Consider the following 27,428-nt stretch of genomic DNA (forward strand, 5'->3'; position numbering starts at 1 on the left):
TTTCTACCTTTTAGTGAGCAATACATAGATATATATATATATATATATATATATATATATATATATATATATATATATATATATATATATACACTTTGTATAAAACTCCAATTTTTTTGTTTGGTAATTTTATTTGCCTTACTTTTGCAATACAGTAAATAGGGGGGCACTTATGGAATGTGGTGCTCAGGTAACTAAACCTTAATAAATATTAAAACCTAATCTGTCTGTTTTATGTCACTGCACCATTTCTGCAACGTTTCATAAACGTCTCCTAATATGCCTACATACTTCATTCATTGCTATATTCAAAAGATTAATTCAAAAGCTCAGTAACTCTTCAGTTGGTTGCAACAGCTGAGATTGGCCACGTGAGTAATGTCTGGTTATTGGGGCTGAAATTTGACACAATCATTAGCTGTTTTGTTTTCACTTTTCTTTATGTTCACAGCAGTAAGGATCATTATTATAATCTTGGCCTTAAATGTTAACAGGAATGTTTATCCAAAGTGGACCTTTTATCTTTGGTTACTAGTATTTAAAGGTAACGTTGCCAATTTATCCCATGACTAGAAGGTTTTGATCAGCAGCTAGATGACAGCCCACCTAGTTCTACTGATTATAGTGACCGAAATCAATAGCTGTGCTTGTGATGTCCCTGAAATGATGTTATGTTAGTGTGAAATTCTACCAGAAAATAACATTTGGGTTTAATTGTCTCCTTTGACACATGTGCCGGTATTGGAACTACAATAATTGAGATATTATATAGCTATTAAGTCATTATGTAAGCTGAGGACAAAACACTGGCCAAGTGTAAAAGTATATTGCATAGAGAGGTCTATATAAACAACTTTCATTAAACTCTCTATATACAACAATTTACAAGGCATGGACTGCATATTGCATTCTATTCTACAGAAGTAGGAAATGCACGTTGAGACAGTCTATGAAGTCCTAAGATTTGTGTTGAATGATCTTTCCATCTTCAGTATATTGCGGTATCCTAAGGCATCATGAGCTAACTTCAAATTTATTTATGGTCTCCATAGAAGTCAAGGATGGCCTATACCTAAATGATCACCCAAACAAGACTGTAACATGGTTACAGTCTTGATTTAATCAGTTGAATCCGAAGTCTCTGTCTGTTGTCCCTGTTTTTCACCTGCCCATTAACAACTGGTTTAAAAGGAGAAGTCTGAAATTAGGTTTATTTTTTGCCATTAAAGATAGGGTAGTGTCATATAATCTACTATTTACTAAAATAATTTGTAAAGTTTAATGTATTCCTAGCCATGTTATTCTACAAGAGACTTGTACAATAGCTGCATCTCTCTTTGTTATTATATCTAGCTCAATTTGATCAATTAACTTGGCTCTAGGCAATAGGCCACACTATTCCAGCTAACTAGTGATAACACAGCTACCAATTGTATCTCAGTGAAAAGTGACAAGACGTTGAGGCTGAGAGCAAGAAGCTGCATTGGTAACAGCTGTGGCCTCCAAAAATGAAATTAAACACATTTGACATTTTTGTACAAATTTTATTCACATAAAGTGCACAGCCGCTATGTCTTCCTTAAGGCTACGAACATAACAATGAAACACAGCTTTGATGACTGTGTCTTTTTATGTAACATGCAATCCCCAAATGAATAGCCTGATTGTTCTTATATGTGAGGATTGGAAACCAGCCATTGATTATTGCTGTGGTCACATCATCATCATCACCATTTATTTATATAGCGCCACTAATTCCGTAGCGCAGTACAGAGAACTCACTCACATCAGTCCCTGCCCTATTGGGGCTTACAGCAATCTAAATTCCCTAACAGACACACACACACACGGGTCAATTTGTTAGCAGCTAATTAACCTACCAGTATGTTTTTGGAGTGTGGGAGGAAACCCACGCAAACACGGGGAGAACATACAAACTCCTCACAGATAAGGCCATGGTCTGGAATTGAACTCATGCTGTAAGGCAGAAGAGCTAACCACTAAGCCACCGTGCTGCCCACATGGAACTGTTATTCTCTAAGCTAGAGGGGCTGCTTCTAAAAAATGCTATTGGTTGTATGCAGCAGCACTTGTATTACTGTGAAAAATAGTGCACTAGTAAAATTTTGGCATCAGCATTTGTGAATGCTCTGTAGTATATTACATGTTTTTATCTCAGTAACTGTGTTAAGCTCATAATCAGAAGATAAGTTTTCAAAATAGTCTGATAAGACTTCAGCAATATGTTAAACTACAGATTTGAGCATGCTTTTTATGATGCAGAAATCATTTTGGCAATTATATAAGTGATCAAAGAGAAGATGAACCTAAATTATTGCTGTTAGTGCAGCCCCCCTCCATGCAAAGGCCTCCACAAACTATTTAATGGTTGGTTTGGCGGAGTTCTCCTGAGCATGCAACTGCAAGTCTGTCTTGCTTTCTGAGACCTACCAGAGCCGCTGGTGTTTGCAGTTATGTTGCCCACACCTGCCGCTGCCAACGCAAACAGAGCGCTGGCCACATCTTACTCTGAATACCCAGCAGTCCTCGTCTGGAAGCGGACTGCCAGGAATCTGCAGTGGCTATCCGCTAGGGCAATCAATAACTGTTAGAGAGTAGGCAGGGGGAGGGAGGGGGGGGCAGCCAGTTCACACCCTGAGTACCTGTGCCCAACTGGGAAGGCAGGGCACAAAATAAAGCCATTAGCTGTCTCTTTTATGCCAAGAGCTGAAATACATCTGTGTCTCATTTGTGCTCCAGCCGAGCGAACAGACATAACCAAGGCTGGCAATTTCCATACACTCCCAGAATGATCCAGGTCTATTGTGCAGTACTTTTTTGGTGAGTAGTTTTCATGGTGCTACAGCGCTCTGACAAAGAAGGGTTAACTGGTAAAACTTTTAATTGGTCCAAATAATATAAATAAATAATAACTCCTATTAGTTATATATACAGATCAGCCTAAACACTGAATTGCTCTGTATCCCTAATGGCTAAAAAAAAATGTGAGTTAACTGGGCTGTCCAATTGTATTATATAGTAGAAAGCTGATTTATTTGAAAATTGTGCAAATAGCTGCCATTTTAATTAACTCTTGGGGCTAGCTTTACTAAACGGCGGGTTTGAAAAAGTGGAGATGTTGCCTATGGCAACCAATCAGATTCTAGCTTTCATTTATTTAGTGCATTCTACTAAATGACAGCTAGAATTGGATTGGTTGCCATAGGCAACATCTCCACTTTTTCAAACCCGCCGTTTAGTAAATATACCCCTCAAATGGTATTGGTATTGTATGGTAGAGTGCTTGCCTACACTCTGTATCTCCATCTCACTCTCCAGTTCATTTATAAAATGTGAATTGGGCCTAGGAGGCATGTCAGAGAAACAGAAACACATCTCCTCTTCCCCCCTCCATCCTCTCCCTCCCTGTCCAATGAAACAGGCCATGGCCATAAAGGAAGATAGAGAGACCCGTTAGCTGAGAATGATCACTGTCATTAAAGACGGGAGGGGGTTTCACTTATCACCGCCAGCTTTGTACATGGCAGGTTGGATGAGGCGTCCACAGGTAGAGCAGGAGGATACAAATTACAAGGGTCCTACAGCCCTTCTGTGCATTCAGTAACAGAAGCACAGTCTAATGCACAGACACAGTAGACCATCCTTTATCTGTGACCTACATCATCTATCAACCATGGGCTGCCTTTGTCTTTAACCCAGAAGGGACAAATAATATTGTGAAATTAGGGCCAAATTCACTAAACATTATTCTGTTCAAAACTAAATTACAAAGACGTCAATCAAAAGATCCAGCAATGTTTAATATTATGTCTCTAATATTTTATATTTAGTGATATTTATATATGATTAATTGTTTCTTTGTTGTTTTTGTTACGCATTCACTTACCATAAGAACAGAACTCTCTATTGTTGAGATACTATTAGTCCAACAACATCTGTTTTCACACCAGAATAGGAAATTATGGCTACACCTCATCACAATAACATTAATGATTGTTGATCTTATGCACTTTGTCAATTGTGCAAAGAATCTTGAATTGTAAGATGCTCATTTGGGTCAGTGCTATCCAAGTACTTAGATGAAGAGGCCAAACACTATTACAAAAATGCTGATGTATAAATACAGTCTATGTAGCTTTTCAAGTAGTGGACGACACCCGGCCAGAGAACAGCCCTGATTTAATTGATATAGGAAAACTTCCATTTATTACCATTCTCATAGAATTCATACAGTTCATGGATATATTCACAAAGTGTATATTGTAAATTCAAAGTGTATTCGGGTATTACATCCACAATTCAGTAATTCAGAGTCACTGATATGAGTAATAGCTGCAACCATATATTCTCCTACAACACTGAAAATATAGTTTGAGGAACCCACCAGTGTATCACGTTTCATTTACCTGAAATCTCAGAGAATAGTTTTGATGCCACCCAGAGCTATACTGACACGGCATGGCATAAGACCGATAGAGCATGTCACCAGCAGGTCTGTATATCATCATCATCATCATTTATTTATATAGCGCCACTAATTCCGCAGCGCCGTACAGAGAACTCACTCACATCAGTCCCTGCCCCATTGGAGTTTACAGTCTAAATTCCCTAACACACACACAGACACAGACTAGGGTCAATTTTGATAGCAGCCAATTAACCTACTATTATGTTTTTGGAGTGTGGATGGAAACCGGAGCACCTGGAGGAAACCCACGCAAACACGGGGAGAACATACAAACTCCACACAGATAAGGCCATGGTCGGGAATTGAACTCATGGCCCCAGTACTGTAGGGCAGAAGTGCTAACCACTGAGCCACCGTGCTGCCCATATCTGAGTGTAGTCGTTGTTCCAGTGGTCAGTCAGGTGTTTCCATTATCGTCACTGTGGATTGTGCATTTACATGACAGACTTTCCGAATATAAACAAAATGTTTAATTGTATGAAATGCTATTAAATATATCTATATCATGTATATAAGTACCTTAAAGTCCAGGCCTGATTTCGGGCTCCCTGTGCACAATACTGTAAACATTTAAGGTGCTGATCATTAAGATGTGATAATGCAGGATTGGGCTAATACCTGTTTATTTCAGTAGGTGGCCTAAGCAATCACAGTAGGTGGTTTCTACTTCTGACAACATAAAAATATGATATCTTAATGACATAAATATAGACCAGAAGCACACAGTGTCTGTCTGCTCCTGCATCCTTGCTGCATTGTGTGGTTTTATTTACCAAACGTTGCATGCCACATGCCTAATCCTTTATCTTTTTGAGCATGTGTTGATTGTCTACTTTCACTCCATGTTTAAGGGAAGGAGAGCAAGTGCAGCAGATACTTAATATTGTTTTCCCCTTATCATCTTCCTCTACAATATCTCTTTTGAGCTGTTTGAGCAGTAATCATTTACTGCTGCCTACTTTTAAATGTTTGGTATGTTGGGCAACACAGTAGAAGTATTCATTGGGAAAACAAAACTACACTGCACAAATGCAATAGAGCAGTGAGTAGATTAGTGTCTGTCACTTATAATACATTATACAGGGATGTCCAATAATAGGATGTCCATCCTCCAGTACCCCTCTGTTTTCCTGTACCAGTGAGCCATATTGCACTGTGGGCTAGCCATTCACAATGACTTAATCCATCCAGTCCTCTTTATTAGAACAGAATAGAAGCACTTTATGGAACTGGACTTCACGCACAGAGTTCTCGTCACTCCTCGCTGCGGGTAACAGGAAAAATCACAGACACCAGGGAGAGGGAGATGGTAAAACAACTGAATATCCCCCATAAAAGGGATCAGCATCCCACACACTGGTAACCAGTGAATAAAGCAAATATCTAGCAGAGGAGTGCAGCAGAATTTTAGTTTCAGTACGTTTAGTTAAGGTAAAAATCCCTTTTATTTAAGGTTGTTTATGTGAATAACACAGTACGGTTCAAGGATTAGAACATAAGTGTCAGTTATGTATGTGGTGTCTATATTCTGTATTCTGTGTTTCTGTCTGTATTCAAGGAGTGTGTGTGTGTTGCGATAATTACAAGTATATATGTCTTCCCCAACAGAAATGCAGCACATGGATTCTCCTTGATCCAGGTGGACAGTACGAATGTGACCATGCGTGAGATTTTGGAGAAAGCTCTGAAACGAAGGAAGGGGTCACAGAGGAACTCAGGTGTGTGAGCCATCAAGAATTGGGAGTGCTTGTACATATTATACCCATGTGATAATTTACCAACTGTGTACATACAATATAGATTATATATGTTTTCATGTTCTGTCTTACGACCAACAGTGTTTCTTTCCTACAACAGTCAACAAGTGTCAGAGCTGAAAAATGTGTAATATGTAATAGTGGCTTTATTAGAGTAGGAAATAGTGAATGGTCAGTACAATGAATCATGGATTTTCTCTGATTCAGTCCAGCCTCAGTTCTTGTCCTCTCCTCCTCCAAATGGGCATGTTCTCCAGACTCCCCCCTGAATATAAAAAGTTTAAACTGTTCCAAAACATCTCAGAGCTCTTGTTCCTCTACCAACAGACTGTATCCTATCCATCACAAGGTTTAACAAGCTATCGACGGGCGTAAGGAAGGGGGAGGGGGGGGGGGTCAAGTTTTTAATAAAAGTGGTGAGAGATAAGGTGGTGAAGGACATGGTAGAGCAATCTTAAGGCGTATCCCTAGGGAGAGATAAGAGTCTGGGAGAGATCAGATCCTCATAAACAGAGAGCGAGATGGAGCGGGGACGGAAGCCTCCTTCTGCTGCCAACGTCTGCAAGCAATTTGGCAGTGCTCCAGAGTCTATTGTTCAGCCGGGCCGTGGGCAGCCTGCTCCAGATGTTCCAGCTGCACGCGTTCAGATTGTGCCAGCTGACAGCATGCCGTGGTACCCAGCTCCTCTGGACGCCCATCTCTGACCGCTGAGATAGAATTAAATGATGATGATCTCTCTCCCAAGTTGGGAGACAGAACTATGCATATAAATCTCCATCCCATCGCAGCGTGAGAAGTCTTTATCCATCATCACTCATAATGAACAAGTCGTTAGCGGCTGCAAATGGTCTGTTGGGCTGGGCTGCTTTTTTTCCCCCTGTTTCTTCTCCTCCTTTTGCCTTTTTTTATCTCGTCTTTTGTGCACTTTTTTTTTCAGACTTGCCTTTATCTAGTGTATCTGTGAATTATCTCTCTGTGCTACCGCTCGCAGGAAAGTGAGACCAGGTCAATTAATCACCGCCCAGGAACCCGCTGCCTCGTTCTTGAGTCTTTTTCAAGGTCGTGGTGAGCTCTAACTACTTCAGAGGCCAGCTGCATAAATACAAGGCCAGGCCTTGTTGCTGGTGTCCACTTAATGCAATTGCAAAGGGCAGGAGGTTGACATGGAAAGACATTTATGTAATCCCCTTGACTGTAACCAAAGAATTTAGCTGCCAAGTTAATCTCGCTGAGCAAATACGCGTGTGCCTACAGCAAGAATGTGGCTGCTTTCAGTGATTGCAAATGATATATTTGTATCTGTTCAGTATAGGCCAGGGCTTCTCTGTTATTTTTTGTGTTTAAAACAGAGCCGTTTAAAAGAATACTTGTTAAGCAGCGGTCTTGGCTAACCTGTGGTTTGTCAGCTGCTGTGGCCTTCAACACGAAGACGGTAGTAAGCGAAGATTTGTAGAGTTGCCAGAGAGCTACATATTAGCTTAAACTGCCTAAATACAGACACCAGACACAATCGCAGAAAGACTTATCACACTATTTTTATTTTTTGTCTACAGTCATATAGTCACTTGTTTGCACTTGGCCAGCACAGGACTCTCATGGCAAAAACAGAAATTCCTCAGCAAATATGAAAATGCATACAGTGAAGTTAAAATAACCAGAAGTACCTACACTAAGACAACATGAATAATGTGCCTTTTTTTATAGGTCTATATTACATTGCATTTACATCTGTTATACACACATACAGTGGCCCTGCATAAACTGATTTCCAGATCAAGATCTTCACTCGTTTGGGGGTAACAATTACTATATACCATAGCAGTTGGCAAGTGCACAATAGATAGTTACGACATTTGTTTTTTTTTTTTCATTGAGAGATCAAATCCTTCTTCAATACTGAAATGCGGAACATAATAGACATTGTGCAGGGCAAAAATTACTCTACAACTGCACATAACTAGGAGCCTTAACAGCTGCAGTGACAGCTCGTGAAAGCCCATGCATTCATCATCATCATCATTTATTTATATAGCGCCAACATATTCCGTAGCGCTTTACGATTGGGGACAAACACAGTAAACTAATAAACAAACTGGGTAAAACAGACAAAGAGGTGAGAAGGCCCTGCTCGCAAGCTTACAATCTATTGGACAATGGGAGTTTGACACACGAGGTTAAGTCTACATTTTGCATTTCGGCCCAGCCAGACCGCAAAGGTAAAAGTGACTCATAGGCTAAATGATCCTGTCACACAACAATGTTGGTCATGGGGTAGTTGTCTTGTGTGAAATTGTGTAATGGGTGGTAATAGGGTACTGTAGTGAGGCTAAGAGGGTGGTTGAGGAATATTATAAGCTTGTCTGAATAGGTGGGTTTTCAGAGAATGCTTGAAAGTTTGTAGACCAGAGGAGAGTCTTATTGTGCGAGGGAGAGAATTCCATAGAGTGGGTGCAGCCCGAAAAAAGTCCTGTAACCGGGAATGGTAGGATGTAATGAGGGTGGATGAGAGACGCAGATCTTGTGCAGAACGGAGTTGCCGAATTGGGAGATATTTTGACACGAGAGGACATGTATGTTGGTGCAGCTTTGTTGATGGCCTTGTAGGTTAGTAAAAGTATTTTATATTGGATTCTGTAGCAAACAGGCAACTAGTGTAGAGACATACAGAGTGATTCAGCAGAGGAATAACGATTTGCAAGGAAAATCATTTTTGCCACTGCGTGCAAAATAGGTTGTAGGGGTTCAAGTCTGTTTTGGGGACGACCAGTAAGGAGGAATTGCAGTAGTCAATGCGAGAGATAAGTGCATGAATTAAGGTTTTTGCAGTGTCTTGTGTGAGATATGTGCGAATTCTGGAAATGTTTTGTAGATGTATATAACATGATTAGATATAGAGTCAATGTGGGGAACAAAGGATAGGTGTGAGTCGAGGATTACACCTAGGCAGCGAGCTTGTGGGGTGGGATTTATGGTCATGTTATCAGCAGAGATAGAAATGTCAGGTATGCTCTTGTTGGTGGGTGGGAATATTATTAACTCCCGTTTTAGAAAGATTGTTTGAGTTGGCGAGAGGACATCCAAGATGAAATGGCAGAAAGACAGTCAGTTACACGGGACAACACAGATGTCGAGAGACGCCATGTTGCAGACATCTTAACACAGCGGTATTGGCTGTTTTTTGGTATATAAAAATATTTCTTGACAAGTCTGCTATCTCATGGACAAAATCATAGTTGGCACTGTTTTTGTATAACTACTAGAGAAGCTTTGCTTTGCTATTGGGCGAGAGCATTTAAGCACATCATGTCCATTTACTCCACACTCAGTTAGTCCAGTATTCATTATCAGCAGCAGCTATTTATATAGCGCCACTAATTCCGCAGCGCTGTACTGAGAACTCATTCACATCGGTCCCTGCCCCATTGACGCTTACAGTTTAAATTCTCTAACATACACACCACAGACAGAGAGAGAGACTATGGTCAATTTAATAGCAGCCAATTAACCTACCAGTATATTTTTGGAGTGTGGGAGGAAACCCACGCAAACACGGGGAGAACATACAAACTCCTCACAGCTAAGGCCATGGTTGGGAATCGTACTCATGACCCCAGTGCTACGAGGCAGAAGTGCTAACCACTGAGCCACCGTGCAGCAAGTGTAGCCCCATAAATAGCCAAGTAATAATACAAATTAAATGTAAATAGAACTATTATGGGACACAATGAAAGACACTGTTGTAGGATTACTGCTATTGGCCTATGAATGCGGAACCTGGAAGAGATCAATCAGCTGAGCGGATAGATCTGGCTGTGTGTGGCCAGCCTTAGCCGACCTTGATGCAGAACAACTCATCATAAGATGTCCAATATGTCATTGTTTTGTATCTTAAACTAAAAATTATTAAATTCATCTTTAACAAGTGCAGAGAATAAGAATAATAAGATTAGAAAGTCAGATTTGTATCGTGAACAAACAATAAGGGAAATGTATTATACTGGTGGCCAATATTGAAAAACCAGGACATTTCCAAGGACAAACACCAAACTTGCAATTGTCCTTAAAAATTAGGGATAGTAAGGCGTTATGCATCCCTAAATAATAAATGTTTACCCTCCTCCCATTCCTTTGTTAGCTATGCATTGAGCACCATGTGCTGAATAAACTACAGTATATTTTAACAACCTTCCAGAAATAACACCTTATTCCACCGCGGCAGCTTCAATCTGTAAACTTCCCGGGGCCAGGATTACTTAATCCTTTTTAAGTACAAACTGCTCTCCCAAGTTTAATTGTTAAACAAGGTCCCTTGCCAACATTTCTCCGGGGTGACCTGAATTTTCCACAGGTCACAGCGAGTTATTAAGACGCAGCCATTGAACGGCTAATACCTTTCAGCGTAAATGAAAACATCTGTTTATAAGTCATGTCACAGCTGTCAGACTTTTCTTCTTAAATTGTCTAAAGTGACACAAAATAGCCCAAAAATTGTCTGCACTGTTGAGTAAGCATATTATCTCAGCGAGGCAGGAAATGGGAGAGCCGGTGATACCAGAGATCAGATGGCCGGCGTCTGGCACACAAATGCTTCTCAATTAATAAAATGGGCTTTAACCACTTCACTACTGCTGTCTGCACCAACGTATATTATGTGTGTGTCTGCACCATGCTGTTTAAGTAGACCAAATCGTGTGGGCTTCTCATTAATCTAGCCTATTGCAATGTCTTGTTACTGTCACTAGCCAGTGTTTAAGGGGTACAGTTTGCACGATTGAATAAATAGTTGGCCTGCGGAGGGAAATCAATTTATAGTATTGTTGTTGGTGCTTTCTTAGGCTAGTGTCTCCATACACTCCTGTATTGTAGACCTGTCTATGACTAATGTCCTTTCTAAGACAAGTGGGCTAGTGATGAGTGACTACAATGTACAATGCTGCATCGGAAATCTGTTGTGTAGTGCAACCCTGCACAATGGACTCTACAAGTTCACTTGTCCCTGCCATCATTTCCAAGATGCTCAACTTAGAGGAAACATTGTCCATAAGCCTAATATTAATCCTGCTGCCTGTATCCATTATCCCTGTTTTTACTCAGTATTTTCAAAACAGGTCTTTTCATCCACACATTATTATCATACTGCTACCTATGATGAGACTCAACTGTTCCTGACCTGCTATCTCACCATTTTTCCATTACACAGCTCCTGTGGGTACGTGACAGACTAGATACCCACCAAGGTCAACTGCATTTTGCAAGTTAATCTGTGTCCCAATAGTCGGCTACATTACTAGAGGCTTCTCATGTATTGTAGAGGGACATAAAATACATTATATTTAGACTTACACTGCATCTACATTCATGTGTATAATCCTCCTTGTATAATCTGATAACGTATCCATTTCTTGTAATTTCTTCATCCTGATATGGTTACATAAAATCCATCAGTCTGCACACCCCATAACAGTTAAATGACAGTTTAAAGATAAAATAATCTTTAATTGACACCAATTAACTGATCGTTTATACACCTCTTTCCTATGCTTCAGTCTATATCCATATAAATTCACATAATTACTAAATTCTTTTTTTATCCCCAATAGCTTATTCTATTCTTAGCGACTGTATTATACAGAGTTATTTTCCCTTTTTCTTGGTTAACATTGGAAAATGTTAATTAGAATTTAAAGGACTTGTAACTTTATTGTTTGGATAAGTCCACATTTGTTTGCTTTTTTCCTGGGTTAAAGGGCAACTCCGCCCTTAGCGGAGCCTTTGTCAATCAGATATGCTCCTTACATATAGCAAATGGTGGTCATAAGGGGACACCCCCTTAATACCTGAAGTTAACAGCCAGTTCATCTGGATAATCTGTGGTCTGAATAAAGGTAACTGTCAATCACTTGACACTCTCTCGCAACTATTCTGTTATGTTTGTTTTTTCTCTAAGTGACTGGCAGTTACCATTGCTCAGGCCACAGATGTTGGTGATTCATTCATTTGAGAGTTTTAATTTATTATTGTCATCATCTGTCATTCCGGCGGTTCTCACTACAACCTTGTATATTTACAATAATTCAAAAGTAAACCATGCAGTTAGTCTTAATATCGCAAGTAAAACTTAACAATGGTTTGATGTTTAATGTTAACATTACTCATGGAGCAATCACGCTGCATGGGCTGCGCAAAGGCGGCAGAATCACTTGGCATTAAAAGATAGTCTAACGCTGGCTGCATATGTAGTTCTGTATTTTGTAAATGTTGGTTATTGTTTACAAGACACATATGAGGCTTAGAAGATTGTTTAGTCTAGATCAGGCCTGGCCAACCTGTGGCTCTCTAGGTGTTGTGAAACCGCAAGTCCCACCATGCCCTGCCACCTAGTAGCTGATTGTCTACTGGCAAAGCATGCTGGGGCTTGAAGTTTCACAACACCTGGAGAACCACAGGTTGGCCAGGCCTGGTCTAGTTAACCAATAATAACATTTGGCACATCAAGTGATGCTTTAAATCCCCAAATCCCTAGCCATTGGCTGCAACAGCTTGTCCTATTTATTGTTGTAGGTGTGGTCAAAGATCTGCATTTACCTACTGCCCATGTGTGTCAAAATGTCTAATTTCCATTTGGACTACTGCATGAAAGAGGATTCCATTTGTGTTTATAAAGAGGTTAATGACGGATGTTGGGGGTGTTTGTATTTAGTTACACTTTACATGGACCGTGGGACTTTCACATTAATAACGAATATCCAGCTGCATTCCTACGCTTTAGCTGGACGTAAGCATTTTTTAGGAACTGTATATTTCTCAAAATAGCAATGGTTGCCACTAAAGCAATACTTTTTTGATTCTGGTGGTAGAAGCAGTGGGACATATGGTCATATTATAGGCAAAAGCGGCAGGCTTGTATCTATCTGCTTAAGCAAGAGATCAGGCTGCAGCAGATTTATAGTAGTAGTAGTAGTGGTAGTAGTTGCAAAGCATTTCCAAATTTTGCTTAAAACGGGTTTATTCATATTGATTTCTACCTGCACTATTTCTCCCCATCACCATCTTTTATACATGTCCCTATTGTGTCCCTATTCAAAGACATTTGCTTATATGGTGTAGTTTCAGACATATTTTCACATATTGCAAAATACCACTTGGCTAGTGTAAGCATCCACTCAATGTATTTATATTGTGTATTGAGTGATGTAGGTATTTCCTCCCTATAAACATCCAGCTGGAAAGACATAATCTTTACTATTGGCACTAACTGTGGAAAAGGAAATACCTAACTGTTAATAAGTTTAAAGGGAAGAAACTTTCAGAGACATTTTAAAGGATCACAGAGGGTCTGTAGTAACTTAACCATGAAGGGAAAATAATGTAGGCATAGGGATCGGTGATCCCTCTGCAGACATACAATCACATTCACATGGGCTGCAAAGAAAAACCCCAGCTTTAGGAACAAGGCTAGTGCCCTAGGTGGCACCTGTGCCCCGCTCTCTAGTGGCACCCTCACTGCTTATTGTCTTGGCAGGCGGGGGGTGTGGGCACACTGGGCAGCATTCTCTGCTCCTCAGATTGACAGTATGGCGTTCATAGCCATCGAGGAGCAGCAGCTAATAGCTTTGTGTGTAAGACGCTGCTGTCTGCTTCTCCGTGTCAGCGACCAGGGCTCTGTGTTTGGGCACTGCAGGGGCATTAAAACCACTAGATGAGCAACATTATGTCATTCGTCCAGTGGGCACACCCTAACCATTGGCACCTAGGTTCTCCCTGCATAAGAAAATGATGTGAGGTCAGGCATATATTTGTTAAAATGTACCGTGCTCTGTTTCATAGTGAATGGAATAGGGATGCCTATGCCAATTGTGTGTCCATATATATGGGCTTTACAAGAAGCACATGGAAGTTACAAAATATCTTAATTAGATTCAGGTTACACTGATTTATTAGTGACCGTATAGAAAAGCTGATCAGAATCTCCTCTAACTCCTCAGGAGCTCTCTGGTTTTACCATTGTTAAACATTGTCTTATGTCCGTTCTTAACAGTCTAGCAGCAATCTGTGACTCTATGATGAGGATTGCAGAATGTATACAGTATAACTCACCCTGAATCAGATTTCAGTGATCAGCGTTCATTAAAATAATGCTAGCAAAGTTCTTATACCATCATCATACAGTTTTGCTGGTTTTTCTAAGAATGGCGATGGTCTGTCATTGAAAACTCCAAACATGATGTCCTGAATAAATTGTTCTCTTCTGCAATTTTCTGTGTAGCTTTGGACTGTGGTTACCAATAAAGGGTGGTATATAGGTCATTTGGGAGCAGATAGATTAAATGGCAATGTACCACAGAAATCAGGAATGCTTTGCCAGTCTCTCTGGGGCTGAAGAGTTAAGTTGCTGTCACATTAATGCCCCGAGCATTTCCCGGCGTATCTCTCACCTCCTCCGCTACATAATGGGAGCAAAATTGCATTTCTAAACATTTGAACTGCGGGTAACCAACACCTCACTAAACTGATCTCATTCAATCGCTTCAATTTAGCAGCAGGATTTTTTTCCCCCTTCCCTCTTGCACATTACCTCAGAGCTGAGTGATGTTGATAAGGCCAGGACTGAAAAATTGGATCCCTGATAAGGGGTCCTGTTATCAGAAGGTGGTAGTGTGAAGGGGGGGTGCGCGGGGGGTTGCTGTTCCTCATTTCCATTTAGATGAGTATTGATTATTTATTTATCCCAGCAAAGTGAGCCTCGCTTCCAATCTTATCTCAGCCACCGCTTGTCAGCAGAAAAGAGAGATAGAGTTTACAGACATCACTATCTCAGATAAAAGTTAGACTGGGCCTTTTCTTCCTTCTTCTTTCTTCTTTTTTTTTTTTTCCGTCTTTAAACCTTGACTGAAGGGATAACTTTTTCCTCCAAATAAGAAGTGACGGTGGCGGTTTTTCCAGCATGATTCCAGACAGCCGGCCACATGTAGTTAGAGCTGAGGCACATTGCTTACAGTCATTTCAAAAGGCTGTTTTTCTTAGAAAGCGATTCTTCGTTCCCCAGTTCTAGTGTTTTTCTCTTTATTTGTTCATCTTCAAAGTGGACAGAAGATGGCTGTTTTTGCCACTGAAACAAAATGGTCGCTTGTTCATGGGCACTGTAGCCCATGTAGTCAGTCTTATGGTCCATGACAACATGGAAGATCAGTTTCAAGCTACATTTTTTGGTTTTATCATACATTAGTACGTATCCAGTGTAAGCATGTCATAGAAATACATTAGTCATCTCTATCAGTACGCTTTTGAATAGTGTGAAGATTATTATTATTATTTATTTATATAGCGCCACTAATTCCGCAGCACTGTACAGAGAACTCACTCACATCGGTCCCTGCCGCATTGGGGCTTACAGTCTAAATTCCCTAACACACAGACAGATACAGACACACAGGGCCTGATTCATTAAGGATCTTAAATTAAGAGGATTCTTATTTCAGTCTCCTGGACAAAACCATGTTACAATGCAAGGGGTGCAAATGAGTATTCTGTTTTGCACATAAGTTAAATACTGACTGTTTTTTCATTTAGCACACAAATACTTGATAGCTTATTTGTACAGTGAAATTTAAAGTTGATATGTGTGTGCTACATAAAAAACAAGTAGTATTTAACATATGTGCAAAACAGAACACTCATTTGCACCCCTTGCATTGTAACATGGTTTTGTCCAGGAGACTGAAATAAGAATCCTCTTAATTTAAGATCCTTAATGAATCAGGCCCACAGACTAGGGTCAATTTGTTAGCAGCCAATTAACCTACCAGTATGTTTTTGGAGTGTGGGAGGAAACCGGAGCACCCGGAGGCAACCCACTCAAACACGGTGAGAACATACAAACTCCTCACAGATAAGGACATGGTCGGGAATTGAACTCATGACCCCAGTGCTGTGAGGCAGATCAGGTTTACTGCATAGAGCAACATTGCAGACATCCTGTGCAGTTGATTTCTACATGGAAATAGCTATCCCTAGAACGCATTCTCCATTGTGTAATGTGTTTTCTAATTGTGCTTAGTAAACTTAATGTTGAACCTTTAAGTGACTGCAACTTTGATTAAAGTATGGTACTTTCACACTCATGAGCTCACAATTTCAATGCCATTGGCACATTATATGTAATTTTAATTTTAATGTGAACAAATCTTCATATCATAGAGTATTAATAACAGAGATTTTTCTTCAGCATAGCTCATTAATTTATATTGCCATTTTTCTACCAGTAACAGTTGATTTAAGGCGTATTATGCTTTTCCCTCTATTGGTGTTTTGAGCTCTATAAATTGAGAGCTAATATTCAGGAATGTCAGTGGTCACTGAGCTGGCACTCTGCTAGACATTATATAATATAACATTATTTGTGCTAGCTATATCCCCCAACTAACGTACATCAAACTTTAGAATGTTTAGAACAACTGAGAGCTACATTCTAATAGCGTTTTATTAGTGTTAAAATGTGAAGCTGCAATGACAGTCCACTGACTCCTGGCCGGCGGTCAGCCTGAAGCTTCCACCAGTCCCTCACACTCGGACTTTGGCTGTGTGAGCCCATAGCTAAATCTGCTCCTGACCCAGGACAAGGCGTGTTTGTGCGGTAGATCAATCATTCCGCCCGGCTCTCTCCTGACGACCGTATTACTGCTTCACATAAACGCCTCCTGCTGCCACATAAACAAACTTGTTTCCTCTCGGGCCGCTGACATTTTTAAGGTCTCTGTAAAGGGTACAGGAGGCCTGCAGTGCCTTGCATGGTGTCACAGGGAGACCCCAGTCCAGCTCTAGCCATGAATGCAACAGAATAGGAACTCCCTTGAGGCCTTGTTCATGTTCTGAGATGTTTAACCTCTTCCATCTGTACTTCCGTTCAAAACTGTAAAATACAAGTGTTCGTGTCACCCATGTGACCATATTCTGTCTAGTAGATGGGTCCTTACAATATGATTTTGGTTTAGGATTAATGTGTTTAAAGTGTGAAATGAAAATGTTAGGATTTAAATCTCTGATTATGTTACTGCGTTGACTTAAGAGCTGGTAAACTGCAGTCATGTCATTGTTCATGTATGCATTGCATATTACAGAAATAAAAATATACACGGTGCACACAAGCAAATATATGCAAGCTGTACATTCCAACAGCACTGAGAAATCCAATTGATCACTTCAGTTATAATTTTCCATGACTGTATTCAACAATAAATTGAGAATAATTGGATTTATAAATAGCATCAGAAAAGCTGGGAAACTCATTTTAGAAAATGTAGTTTTATATATGTATAATGCATAATGTTGTATTTATGTACAGATGGGACAATTTTAATTGAGGCTAATAGTGCCATGCTGGGCTAGGTCCTCATGAGACCCGCGCACACATACACTGTATTGGAGGGGGTGGCATCAGCATTGCATAAACTGGTGGAACCATAACGCTCCGTGTTACTTAAATTGTCTCAAGTCAACTTGCTGTCTGTATGTGCATCCTGCTACACAGTGAGAAGTATATATGTATGTTACCTAATAAACATTGTATTTGACTCAGTGTTGCTTTGTGTGTTTTAGGTCCCCAGTATCGGCTAGAGAAGCAGAACCAGCCAAATGTCCCGGTAGACCTGGACCGCACACTGGAGAGTCAGAATTCCGTGGAGTTCTGCTTGGTCAGAGAGAACAGTAAGTGTCTGTTCCCTGGTGTGTGGGCTCTGAGCACACAGAGCCTGTTGCCGAGTTTGATGCATGTTGGGTGTAATTTACTCTAAATAAACAAAACAAAGCTGCCCATAAGAATAGCCTGCTTCACACGCATTGCAAGTTCAGCTCTGCACCCGGATCATATACTCCAATGTTATACCAGGCATACATGCAAACTTACACATACACGCAACCTGGTCGTAAACACAATCAATGCTTGTTAACATTTGATTTGATAATAAAAGACACTTTCCATATAATGCTTGATGTAACGCAGCAGATACAATATTCCTTCTCACCTACGAATGAAAGTAAAGACTATAAAAAAATGATTTCTAAAATACAACATACTCCCAGAATTTCCGGGAGAGCAGGCCATTCTCCCGCATCCTATCCACTTCCTTATGAAGTGGGCATAGTGGGGTCTTCCATGAATCGATTTGTGGCGTAATGATACGATTGCATGATAGTGCTGCTGGGGCGGGGTCAAAATGAACTGATCTGTGACACCCTGCCCCTCCCCCTTCCTCAGTCACAGGTATGAAATACACCCACATAATCCTATAATATATTCATGGTTAATGAAGAAAGCACCTATCAGCTTCAGAGGTGAATTCGCAATCAGCCAATCAGAAGTGGCTAACTGGTGCTGGCGACCGTGGTCATTATCAGTGTGTATTTGCACCATTCCTCAGGCTTAAACAGGTGTATTTACATCTCTGTGCTGGTCTGCATCTGTTTGCTATTGTCAGAACACGGCATGGCTGAACTCGGCATACGTTAGACCACCCCTTCAATCCCCCTTCCCACATCTACAATCGCAAGCAAGCGCAGAGTTGCACACATATACATGTGCAAGTGCTTTTTTTCTTTTTGTGGGCACACGCAGTACAAATTTGTGGAATTTACACTACGCAAACTGTGCACGTTCAACTGAGCATCGGGCCCATGCTCTCACACACTTAATAATTTGGGTTGTTGGTTCTCAGGTCTGCTAGCTAAGAGAATATGCACATGAACTGTGATTGATTGACTCACTCTGTACATAAGTATCAGGGTCCTGTTTATCTCGGTCATGACGGATCTGTGTGGAGGGTCTGACTCCAGCACAGCTGAAATGAGAATCTCTAGATAACAGATGAAGGGGTCATGAGCAGATGGAAACAGAATACATTACATATTAGTACAAACTGCATTCGTCTCTTCTCTTACTTCCAAATAGCACTATAATGTGCAGTCAGCAGTGTAGGTCTGTTATACTTTAGACCAGTGGGAAATTGTACTATATATTGGGACAGCTTGTCTTATATGCTAGGTTAGTGTGAAACTGCATAATTAGCAACGACAATGCGGAACTGCGTTAATAGCCCTGGCAATGTAATTCTGCTTTATTGACAAAGATAGTGTGGAATTACCTTATTAACGGGGGCAGTGTGAAATGCAATATTAACAAGGGCACTGTGGAGCTGCATTACCAACGGAGATGGCGTGGAACTGCGCTACCATTGCAGGCAGTGGGGAACTGCGTACGCCGGCATTGGATGCCAGGGCCTGTATGCGCCGGCTTTGCACTCTGCAGCAGCATGGGGCATCCTGCTCTCCACTTACCACCACCGACCATTTACTATCCCTATCCTTGGGTCAATCGTCCACTGCGGATCCCAACCTAGTCTGTCACTGTTAATGTAGGCCTCCTTAACACTTCCCAGTTGCCCCAATGCTCTTGAGACCTGGCTTTCCTCTCTTTTATTCCAATATTGTCCTGAAGTCCGTGGGCCTTCGAGGACTTTTGAGATACTGTCCATAGAGGCTTTGTGCAACCTAAGCAAACCAGCACGGAACAGCATTAGAAGCGGGGGCAGCGAGGAACAGCATTAGAAGCGGGGGCAGTGCGGAACAGCATTAGAAGCGGGGACTGCATAAGAAGCGGGGGCAGCGCGGGACTGCATTAGGAGTGGGGACTGCATTAGAAGCGGGGGCAGCGCGGGACTGCATTAGAAGCGGGGGCAGCACGGGACTGCATTAGAAGCGGGGGCAGCGCGGGACTGCATTAGAAGCGGGGGCAGCACGGGGCTGCATTAGAAGCGGAGGCAGCGCGGAACCGCTTTACATTAGGGGCGGGGACTGCATTAGAAGCGGGGGCAGCGCGGGACTGCATTAGGAGCGGGGACTGCATTAGAAGCGGGGGCAGCGCGGGACTGCATTAGGAGCGGGGACTGCATTAGAAGTGGGGACAGCGCGGGGCTGTATTAGAAGCGGAGGCAGCGCGGAACCGCTTTACAAATGGGGGCCAGCATGCCTTTCTCCACTTACCACCACCGACCATCTACTCTCCCTATCCTCAAGTGAGTCCTCCACTGTGGATCTCAACCTGGTTTGTCACTGCTAATTGAGGCTTCTGCCCTCTAGAATCTCTGGTGGTCACTCCTCTAAGTCCTAGTGCCATGTAGTAGCTGGGGACTACCCCTGATGTGAATCCCCGTCTACTCCCTCACCGCATCACTTCTACAGTTAGTGCTTTCTACACAGGGTTAGCTCACTACTCACTCTCCAACAACACCCTGACAAACACTATACTGGCCCTCAGCAGACTATTCTACATTGGGCCTGTGCAATACCTGCTCTCCCACAGCATCATGTCTAATACGCCGCTGGCTGTCTCTCATCAGACCCTATCCACATCATTAGCTGTCTCTTTCATATATCTCGGTTTATCTTGGACATTCCTTCCACAGCAGTGCTCCTACATTTACATTACATTTGGCTTACTTCCAACTCCATTTTCATGGCCTCTCCACATCTCGGCTTCTTTACCACCTAGACCTCTTCTACATCGAAAATCTCATTCCATCAAAACACCTACACCACTAATGTCTGCCCTTTCTGCAACTTTTCATCCCCTATTCCCTTAACCCTACCAAACTCCCTCAGAAGCGCCTGCAGTGTCCCTCCACCCTGTACCTCCACTGCGCTGATTGCTTTTTTTGTCTCTCCACACTGGTCCATACCCCATACTAAGCTGTACCACCTGATCCTACGGTCTCTCTTAACCCCCCTCTAGACAGGGTCCTCTCTTCCTCATGTTTCTTATCTGTCCAATTTCAGGCCTGATGCTGACTTTTTTTTTCTGTATCCTACTATGCAAATGCATCCATGCAATTATTATTCTGCTCATTTGTACTCATGTACCTGTTGTCATGCTTACTGTTTCCTTGCGTGTCATATATGTCAGACGCTACGGAATCCGTGGCGCCATATAAATAAACGATGATGACCTTTTTAATGAATAGTGGTCCATGGCTAGAGACTAAGTTTCGAATATGTACTTGTGTCCAGTCTATGCTCATGTTAGCTGTGAATAGTTCAGCATATTTGAGTGGTTTACGAACCACGTTCTGTGCTGCAATAAATTGTTTTCCTTCTGTATGTCAGTCATATAGTCCCGCTTGGAACCTTTGTATTATCATACCACCTTGCCCTACTATTCATTGGTATATATTTTTTTATATGAATTTTCTCTACAGACTGTGATAAATTACTCACAGAATAGCAGGCCCAGTATTCAGTTTACCGGTACTGCTCATAAATTACAGTATATCTATATTGTTCACCCAAAGCACTATTGAGGTATGTTTCATAATACACTGAGAAGTGGCTAACAGTATGTGTCTGTGATGTAGTATATACAAGGGGGTTATATTCGTATAATTGAACACAAACGAGATTATGTATTACACATTTGCTTCCCCCACATCTTTTTATAGAGACAGAGCCTGTCCTCTTTCCCAAATATCCTAGAGATTTACAAGCTCTGAATCCAGCCCTTTCCACCCTCTAAAATACAAGTTGTGCAGACACGCGTCCTCTCCACGGCTAATTGAATTTTATATCCTGCCGCTTGCTTTCTACGATGCTCCCCTCCTCATCTTATCATTAAGAACTAATTAGTATTCAAGGGAAATTGGTCTTAATATATTAAAATTGGTTAAGTGCCTTTAGACCTGTTTGAAAAGCCAATGTCTTATTGGGAGCTGTAACTGGGGACTCTGTGTATGTAATTAATTGAATTACAATTAAGAATTTTCATTAAGAAAAACACCAGTACATTAAAATAATAAGCCGCCATGTTTTCTGCCTGTTATACATCTGCTCTTGCTGGAAGCAAGACTGCGTATATAACATACATTTTGGTGGTAAAACATATCAGCGATAGACTCGAACTGGTCTGGTAGGTTATGGGATGGATGTACATGTGATTTATTGTCATCATAACTCACAGCCACAGCTTGTGTCTATGTAACTTTTGAACCATTACATTTAGGTATCGCTGATATTAGTCCTTGTCCTCTTTTCCTTTACTATAGAATCTAAAAATATAGCTCTTCATGGATACACCCATCCACTTGCTCTCACAATTGATTGCTTACCAAGTCCAGCATAATCTTATTCGCATTGTATACGACTGAGATGTATTTTTTGTTGTGTGTGGCTTATTTTAAGTATTTTTGTTTTATTATTATTTATTTGTTTTTCTGTCTGGAAGTGTGCTGATGTGATTTCACATGTCCAGCTATATAGCTAGAAAAAATGTAGACAAGAATTAATTCAACTTTATTTCAACTTGCCAACTCTCCCTGAATGTCAGGGAGACTCCCTGAAAAAGGGGTGATCTCCCTCACTCCCTGAAGAGTCTGGCATTCTCCCTGATGCTGATCCAGTGGTTGGCTTCGCCATCTGTGGCATGATGACACAGTTCAGAAATTGTGTCCTATGTCCATGTATTGATGCCTATGGAGGTTGCCATTTTCATGGAGACCAAGATTTAACCAAAGACTGACAGGTAAGACAACATGACTTCAATAATGGAGACAGAATTGTAAAAGACACTTCAGTCTCTAGAGATTCATTAGCTGCTTTTCTTTAAGCATAGTTACCTACTCTCTCGGAATGTCCGGGAAACTCCCGCATTTCTGGGAGACCTCCCGGGGGGGCAGGGCAACCTCCCGATTCTCGACCCCGCAATAGATAAGTGGCGGGGGGGATGGCTTAATGACACAAATATTGCGTTATCTTAACCCCACCCCCTGCTGTAATTGGCCAAAATTGTGATAATCGTTAAGAGGGTGGGGCCAAAATGATTTGAATCGTCAAGCCCGCCCCACATGCCCACCTTCCCCGGGAACTCCCTGAAGCTAACGTGGAAAAGTTGGCAAGTTTGAATTAATTAGCATCTCTGATTCGATGAGTTTGTCTGCAGGATGTTACAAGTGTCAGGAGACAGCAAGAAAGGCCCCTTTTAAAGATAGTAAGTGGGGATTCCACTTTATTAGATTGATAACATTGTGAAACAAGTTTGGTTGTTTAATGTACATATGAAGCAAGTATTTTTGGAGCCCCATTTTCTTTACCCTTTTTGACAGATCTGTTTGCTTTATTTCTTGCTTTTTTTATCTTATTACTTAGTCATCTACGCTTACAATTATTAATCTCTTGTCCAGCACTGTTAGAATATAGTTGCATTTTCCGAATAAATTATATTAATTCTCTGCATAAAGGCAAGTTTATTTGCTCTCACATCACAAGGCACTTCCATTTAAACAAAACAATGACGTCTTCATTAATCTGTCGCTGAAATGCAGAGAGTGTGGCTTTTAGGTCCTGCATTAGCCAGCGCAGTAAGCAGCGTGTCATGCTGTCTCCGCAAAAGGCTAAATCACTTTTTCTGCCATATTTTACGCAGCACTTTATTTAAAAGCATCTGACTGATTATTTCCCGGCTCCCTACGCTGGCATCACGCGGGCTATATTTAAACAAAATCTTTCAGAATCCCTGATTTCGAAATTGGTTGGGATCCAAAATATAAGGCAGAGAACGTCTGGCGTTCTTTAGTGTTATTTTTAAAGTAATTGACGTATTGGCTTAATGAGCAGTAACCTTCATTATAACTAATAGCTTGAAGAAAAAAAAAAAAAACAGGGTGTTAGTAAAGAAGGATATATGAGGTCGATAATGGGGCCAGTGGCAGCTTTATGGGAAAAAGTTGTTAAAATCCCACAGTGTCTAAATCACTTGGGAGTGAGGGGAAGTGGGATTAACCTCTTCTGTACTAGAAAGGTCTGGGATCACTCTGTTTGATTATTCTTACTGAATAGAGATGTGTAGATACGTTGGCACAAATGTGGGACGGCATTATGAAAAGGTTAATTTATATGACATGATTTTAATATTCGTGTGGCTTTCCCAAATCTCCTCTCCAGTGTGTAGATGCAGTGCCAGGTGCATCTCATGTTCAAATTCTGTTTCAAGCTATCAAGGTTGGCTCTTAATGTCTTTATCTAGTTCTGAACGCCCTTCGTGCCAAGTCCCGCTAAACCGTAGAAACATAATGTAACCAAATATTAAAATTGGGTCATTGGTGGACATGGAAGGGCAGAGTTTGCAATGCTAGAAAAAAAACCATTCTGGAAAAATAACCCATCCCCCCCCCAATTCAATTAAGTCTATGTTCAAGTAGAATGACCATGCCCCCAATCCACTATACCACACCCTTAGCCATGTGCATGCCCTCTTTCTGATAGAACTCCATGTTTTTGCCAATGGGAAAATTGGATGTTGCTGAGAAAATCAGGACTGATGATGTATACGAGTGGGGACTGCAAACTGCTCAAAAGTTGACTGAAGATTGCAGAGAGTATAAAAATGTTTTCCATTACTTTTTGGTTTACAATACTGTGAACAGATATGTGTATATTTGTATTTCAAGTGGTTTATGGGTCAAAGGCAGAACCAAAAGCTTTCTCAGACCTAATAATCCAGTATAATGTAAAATTGTGGGGCTACTTTTGAAGTGTGGATAGTTATGGATAGATGGGTCAAGATATAGGAAAACAGCTGTATGAGCTAGAAAGAAGTGGTACTGGCAGGGATTGCTCTGCTAGGAACTTAGACCTGTGAGCCAAGTGCTTAATCATAAAACCATTGGAACATGATCACAATTTGCAATTATGATTTTTGAGTGTACATCACTAAATAAACTATACTTGTGTTCTGATAATTCTTTTTTGGAGGTTCAAGAGGAGAGGAGCCCCAAGAGGAAGAAACACAAATAGACATTGCCACAGTGCAAGACATGCTGAGTAGTCATCACTATAAGTCATTCAAGGTCAACATGATTCACCGGCTACGGTTCACCACGGATGTCCAGCTGGGTAAGTTTATCCATCTCCTCCCATCACCTTTTCATGTGTTTACCCCTAGCTCGTTTACTAATTCATATAAGCAAAATATTGTCAGAATTGTGCATCCTGTTTAAAAGTAGCATTTATTTCTCCTTTATTTTTATTTAAACAACAGTAACATATGGCCATATATTACAGTGTGCTGTGTGTACTACTTGTAAGGTTTCTTTGCATTTACAAATATGACTGGGAAATGCCAGATTCTTTGCCACATCAGCAGTAGGGATTACAATTACTATCATTTGTTCCTTATATCAAATCTGTATCCAAACCCTGTTACATCTAAAAAAAATTCTATGATACAGAGAGTACGCAGGTATCTGACACAAGACAAGGGAGTTTATAATCCCCTGCATTGACTATTGCACTTCCTTCCTTACTGGTCTTCCCCTAAGCAGACATTCACCCCTACAATTTTGAATGCAGCAGTTAGACTAATTTTCCTTATAAACATTATTCTGCTGTTGCTCCACTCTGTCAGTCCCTACATTGGTTGCCTGAATTCGATATAAAATACTTCTACTAACATACAAGGCCATCAACAGCTCTGCACCAACATACATCTCTTCTCTCCCAACACAACCCCTCCCCTCTGCACAAGATCTGCATCTCTCATCTATCCCCACACTTGCTTTCATTCCCAGTTTCAGGACTTTTTGAGGCTTACACCCACTGTGTGGTATTCCCTCTCTCGCACAACAAGACTGTTCTCTAGCCTTCAAATGTTACGTGAAAACTTACCTCTTCAGACAAGCTTATTGAATTTCCAAACTACCCTCCTAACCTCTCTAGGTGTCTCTACCAAATTACCATCCTTCTACACACTTCACACAAAGCTTACGTGTGTTCCATGTCTTTCCATGCTCTGGATGGACCTATACGTAATATCTGGCACTTAACCTCATGTATCAAACTACCATTGTCCTATAGATTGAAGGCTTGTGAGCAGGGCCCTCTTACCTCTTTGTCTGTCATTTAACACCTAGGGGTAAATTTAGCAAGCTGCGATTTTTCAGCGGATTTGAAAGTGGAGATGTTGCCTATAGCAACCAATCAGATTCTAGCTGTCATTTTGTAGAATGTACTAAATAAATGATAATTAGAATCTGGTTGCTATAGGCAACATCTCCACTCTTTAAACCCGCCATAAAATAGCAGATTAATAAATTTACCTCCTAGTCAAGTTTTATTATTATGTTTCTTCCCAATTATTATAAAGTGTGACGGAATATGCTGCCACTACATAAATTAATAATAATAATAGACAGATAAAGCAACAAAGCCATGGAAGAATCATGCAATAAAAGAACTCATCTTTTCCCCAAAACAAGTGTTTTCAATGAGAATACTGAAAGCCCTCAAATATTTTGCATATACTCACTCAACATTAGCAACAGTGACCTTGTCTTTGAATGATATTAAATCAAGATCTAATTTATAGAAGCTGCATTTTGAAGAAATATAACTTCAAGCATTGTTCAGACCCACTGTCATCTTGTAATAAATACTGTTAACCCCATCGGAGACACTTTGCTGTATAATACATATGATAAATATTATAAGACATAGGGCGCTACCTCTCAACATGATGTGAGCACTGAACTTGGTCATAAAGCAGTTCTGTTTGTTTTTTATAGTCTTGATCTTAATTTATACAAAATAAGAACAAATGGAAAGAATTACATTATGTGCATTTGGAAAAAACAAGATATCCACCCACAGAGCACATATTCAGTCACCAGACCCCTCTCCGCAGCTAGAAGAGTTCATGTGCCCATGCCACCAGCATTCACCAGACCATCTCCCATTGTCCGAAAATAACCTCATACAGTACAGCACTCGCTGCATCTCCTCTCCACCTCCTCCCTTTGTCGATACAGAGAAAGGATACAGTGATTCTGCCTCATTTCAAAAATTAGAGAGCAAGGACTTCAGTTGTATTTGTCTATTTGTCCTTGCTCTAATACACCTAGTAGCAGTACATCTCAATGCATCAACTGACTTATTTCTGCTCTTAAACTAAACCCAAAAGTGCTACTGAAGTACTTACCATTATACTATGCCCTCCACACCTCTCCATGTACAATCCATCCCACTTTCTCCAATATTCTAATATATACACTATATGGACAAAGTATTCAGACGCTTGAGCATTACACCAACAGGGACTGTAATGACATTGTATTCAAATACATATACTTTAATATGAAGTTGGTCCCCCT

The 27,428-nt window shown here is 40.9% G+C and overlaps 1 protein-coding gene across 3 annotated transcripts in view; it reads left to right on the forward strand.

Annotated features, from left to right (window-relative positions):
* The window catches only part of MAPKAP1 (MAPK associated protein 1), a 122,759-nt gene that overhangs the window by 66,464 nt on the left and 28,867 nt on the right, over positions 1–27,428 (forward strand). For all 3 annotated transcript variants that reach the window (XM_075184815.1, XM_075184814.1, XM_075184813.1), the window contains 3 exons: positions 6,098–6,207; positions 17,842–17,949; positions 25,036–25,176. In XM_075184815.1, coding sequence (XP_075040916.1) covers positions 6,098–6,207; positions 17,842–17,949; positions 25,036–25,176 — 359 coding nt within the window. The remainder of the gene's footprint in view (positions 1–6,097; positions 6,208–17,841; positions 17,950–25,035; positions 25,177–27,428) is intronic.

This window comes from Mixophyes fleayi, chromosome 9 (assembly GCF_038048845.1).
Source record: "Mixophyes fleayi isolate aMixFle1 chromosome 9, aMixFle1.hap1, whole genome shotgun sequence".
Classification (NCBI taxonomy): domain Eukaryota; kingdom Metazoa; phylum Chordata; class Amphibia; order Anura; family Limnodynastidae; genus Mixophyes; species Mixophyes fleayi.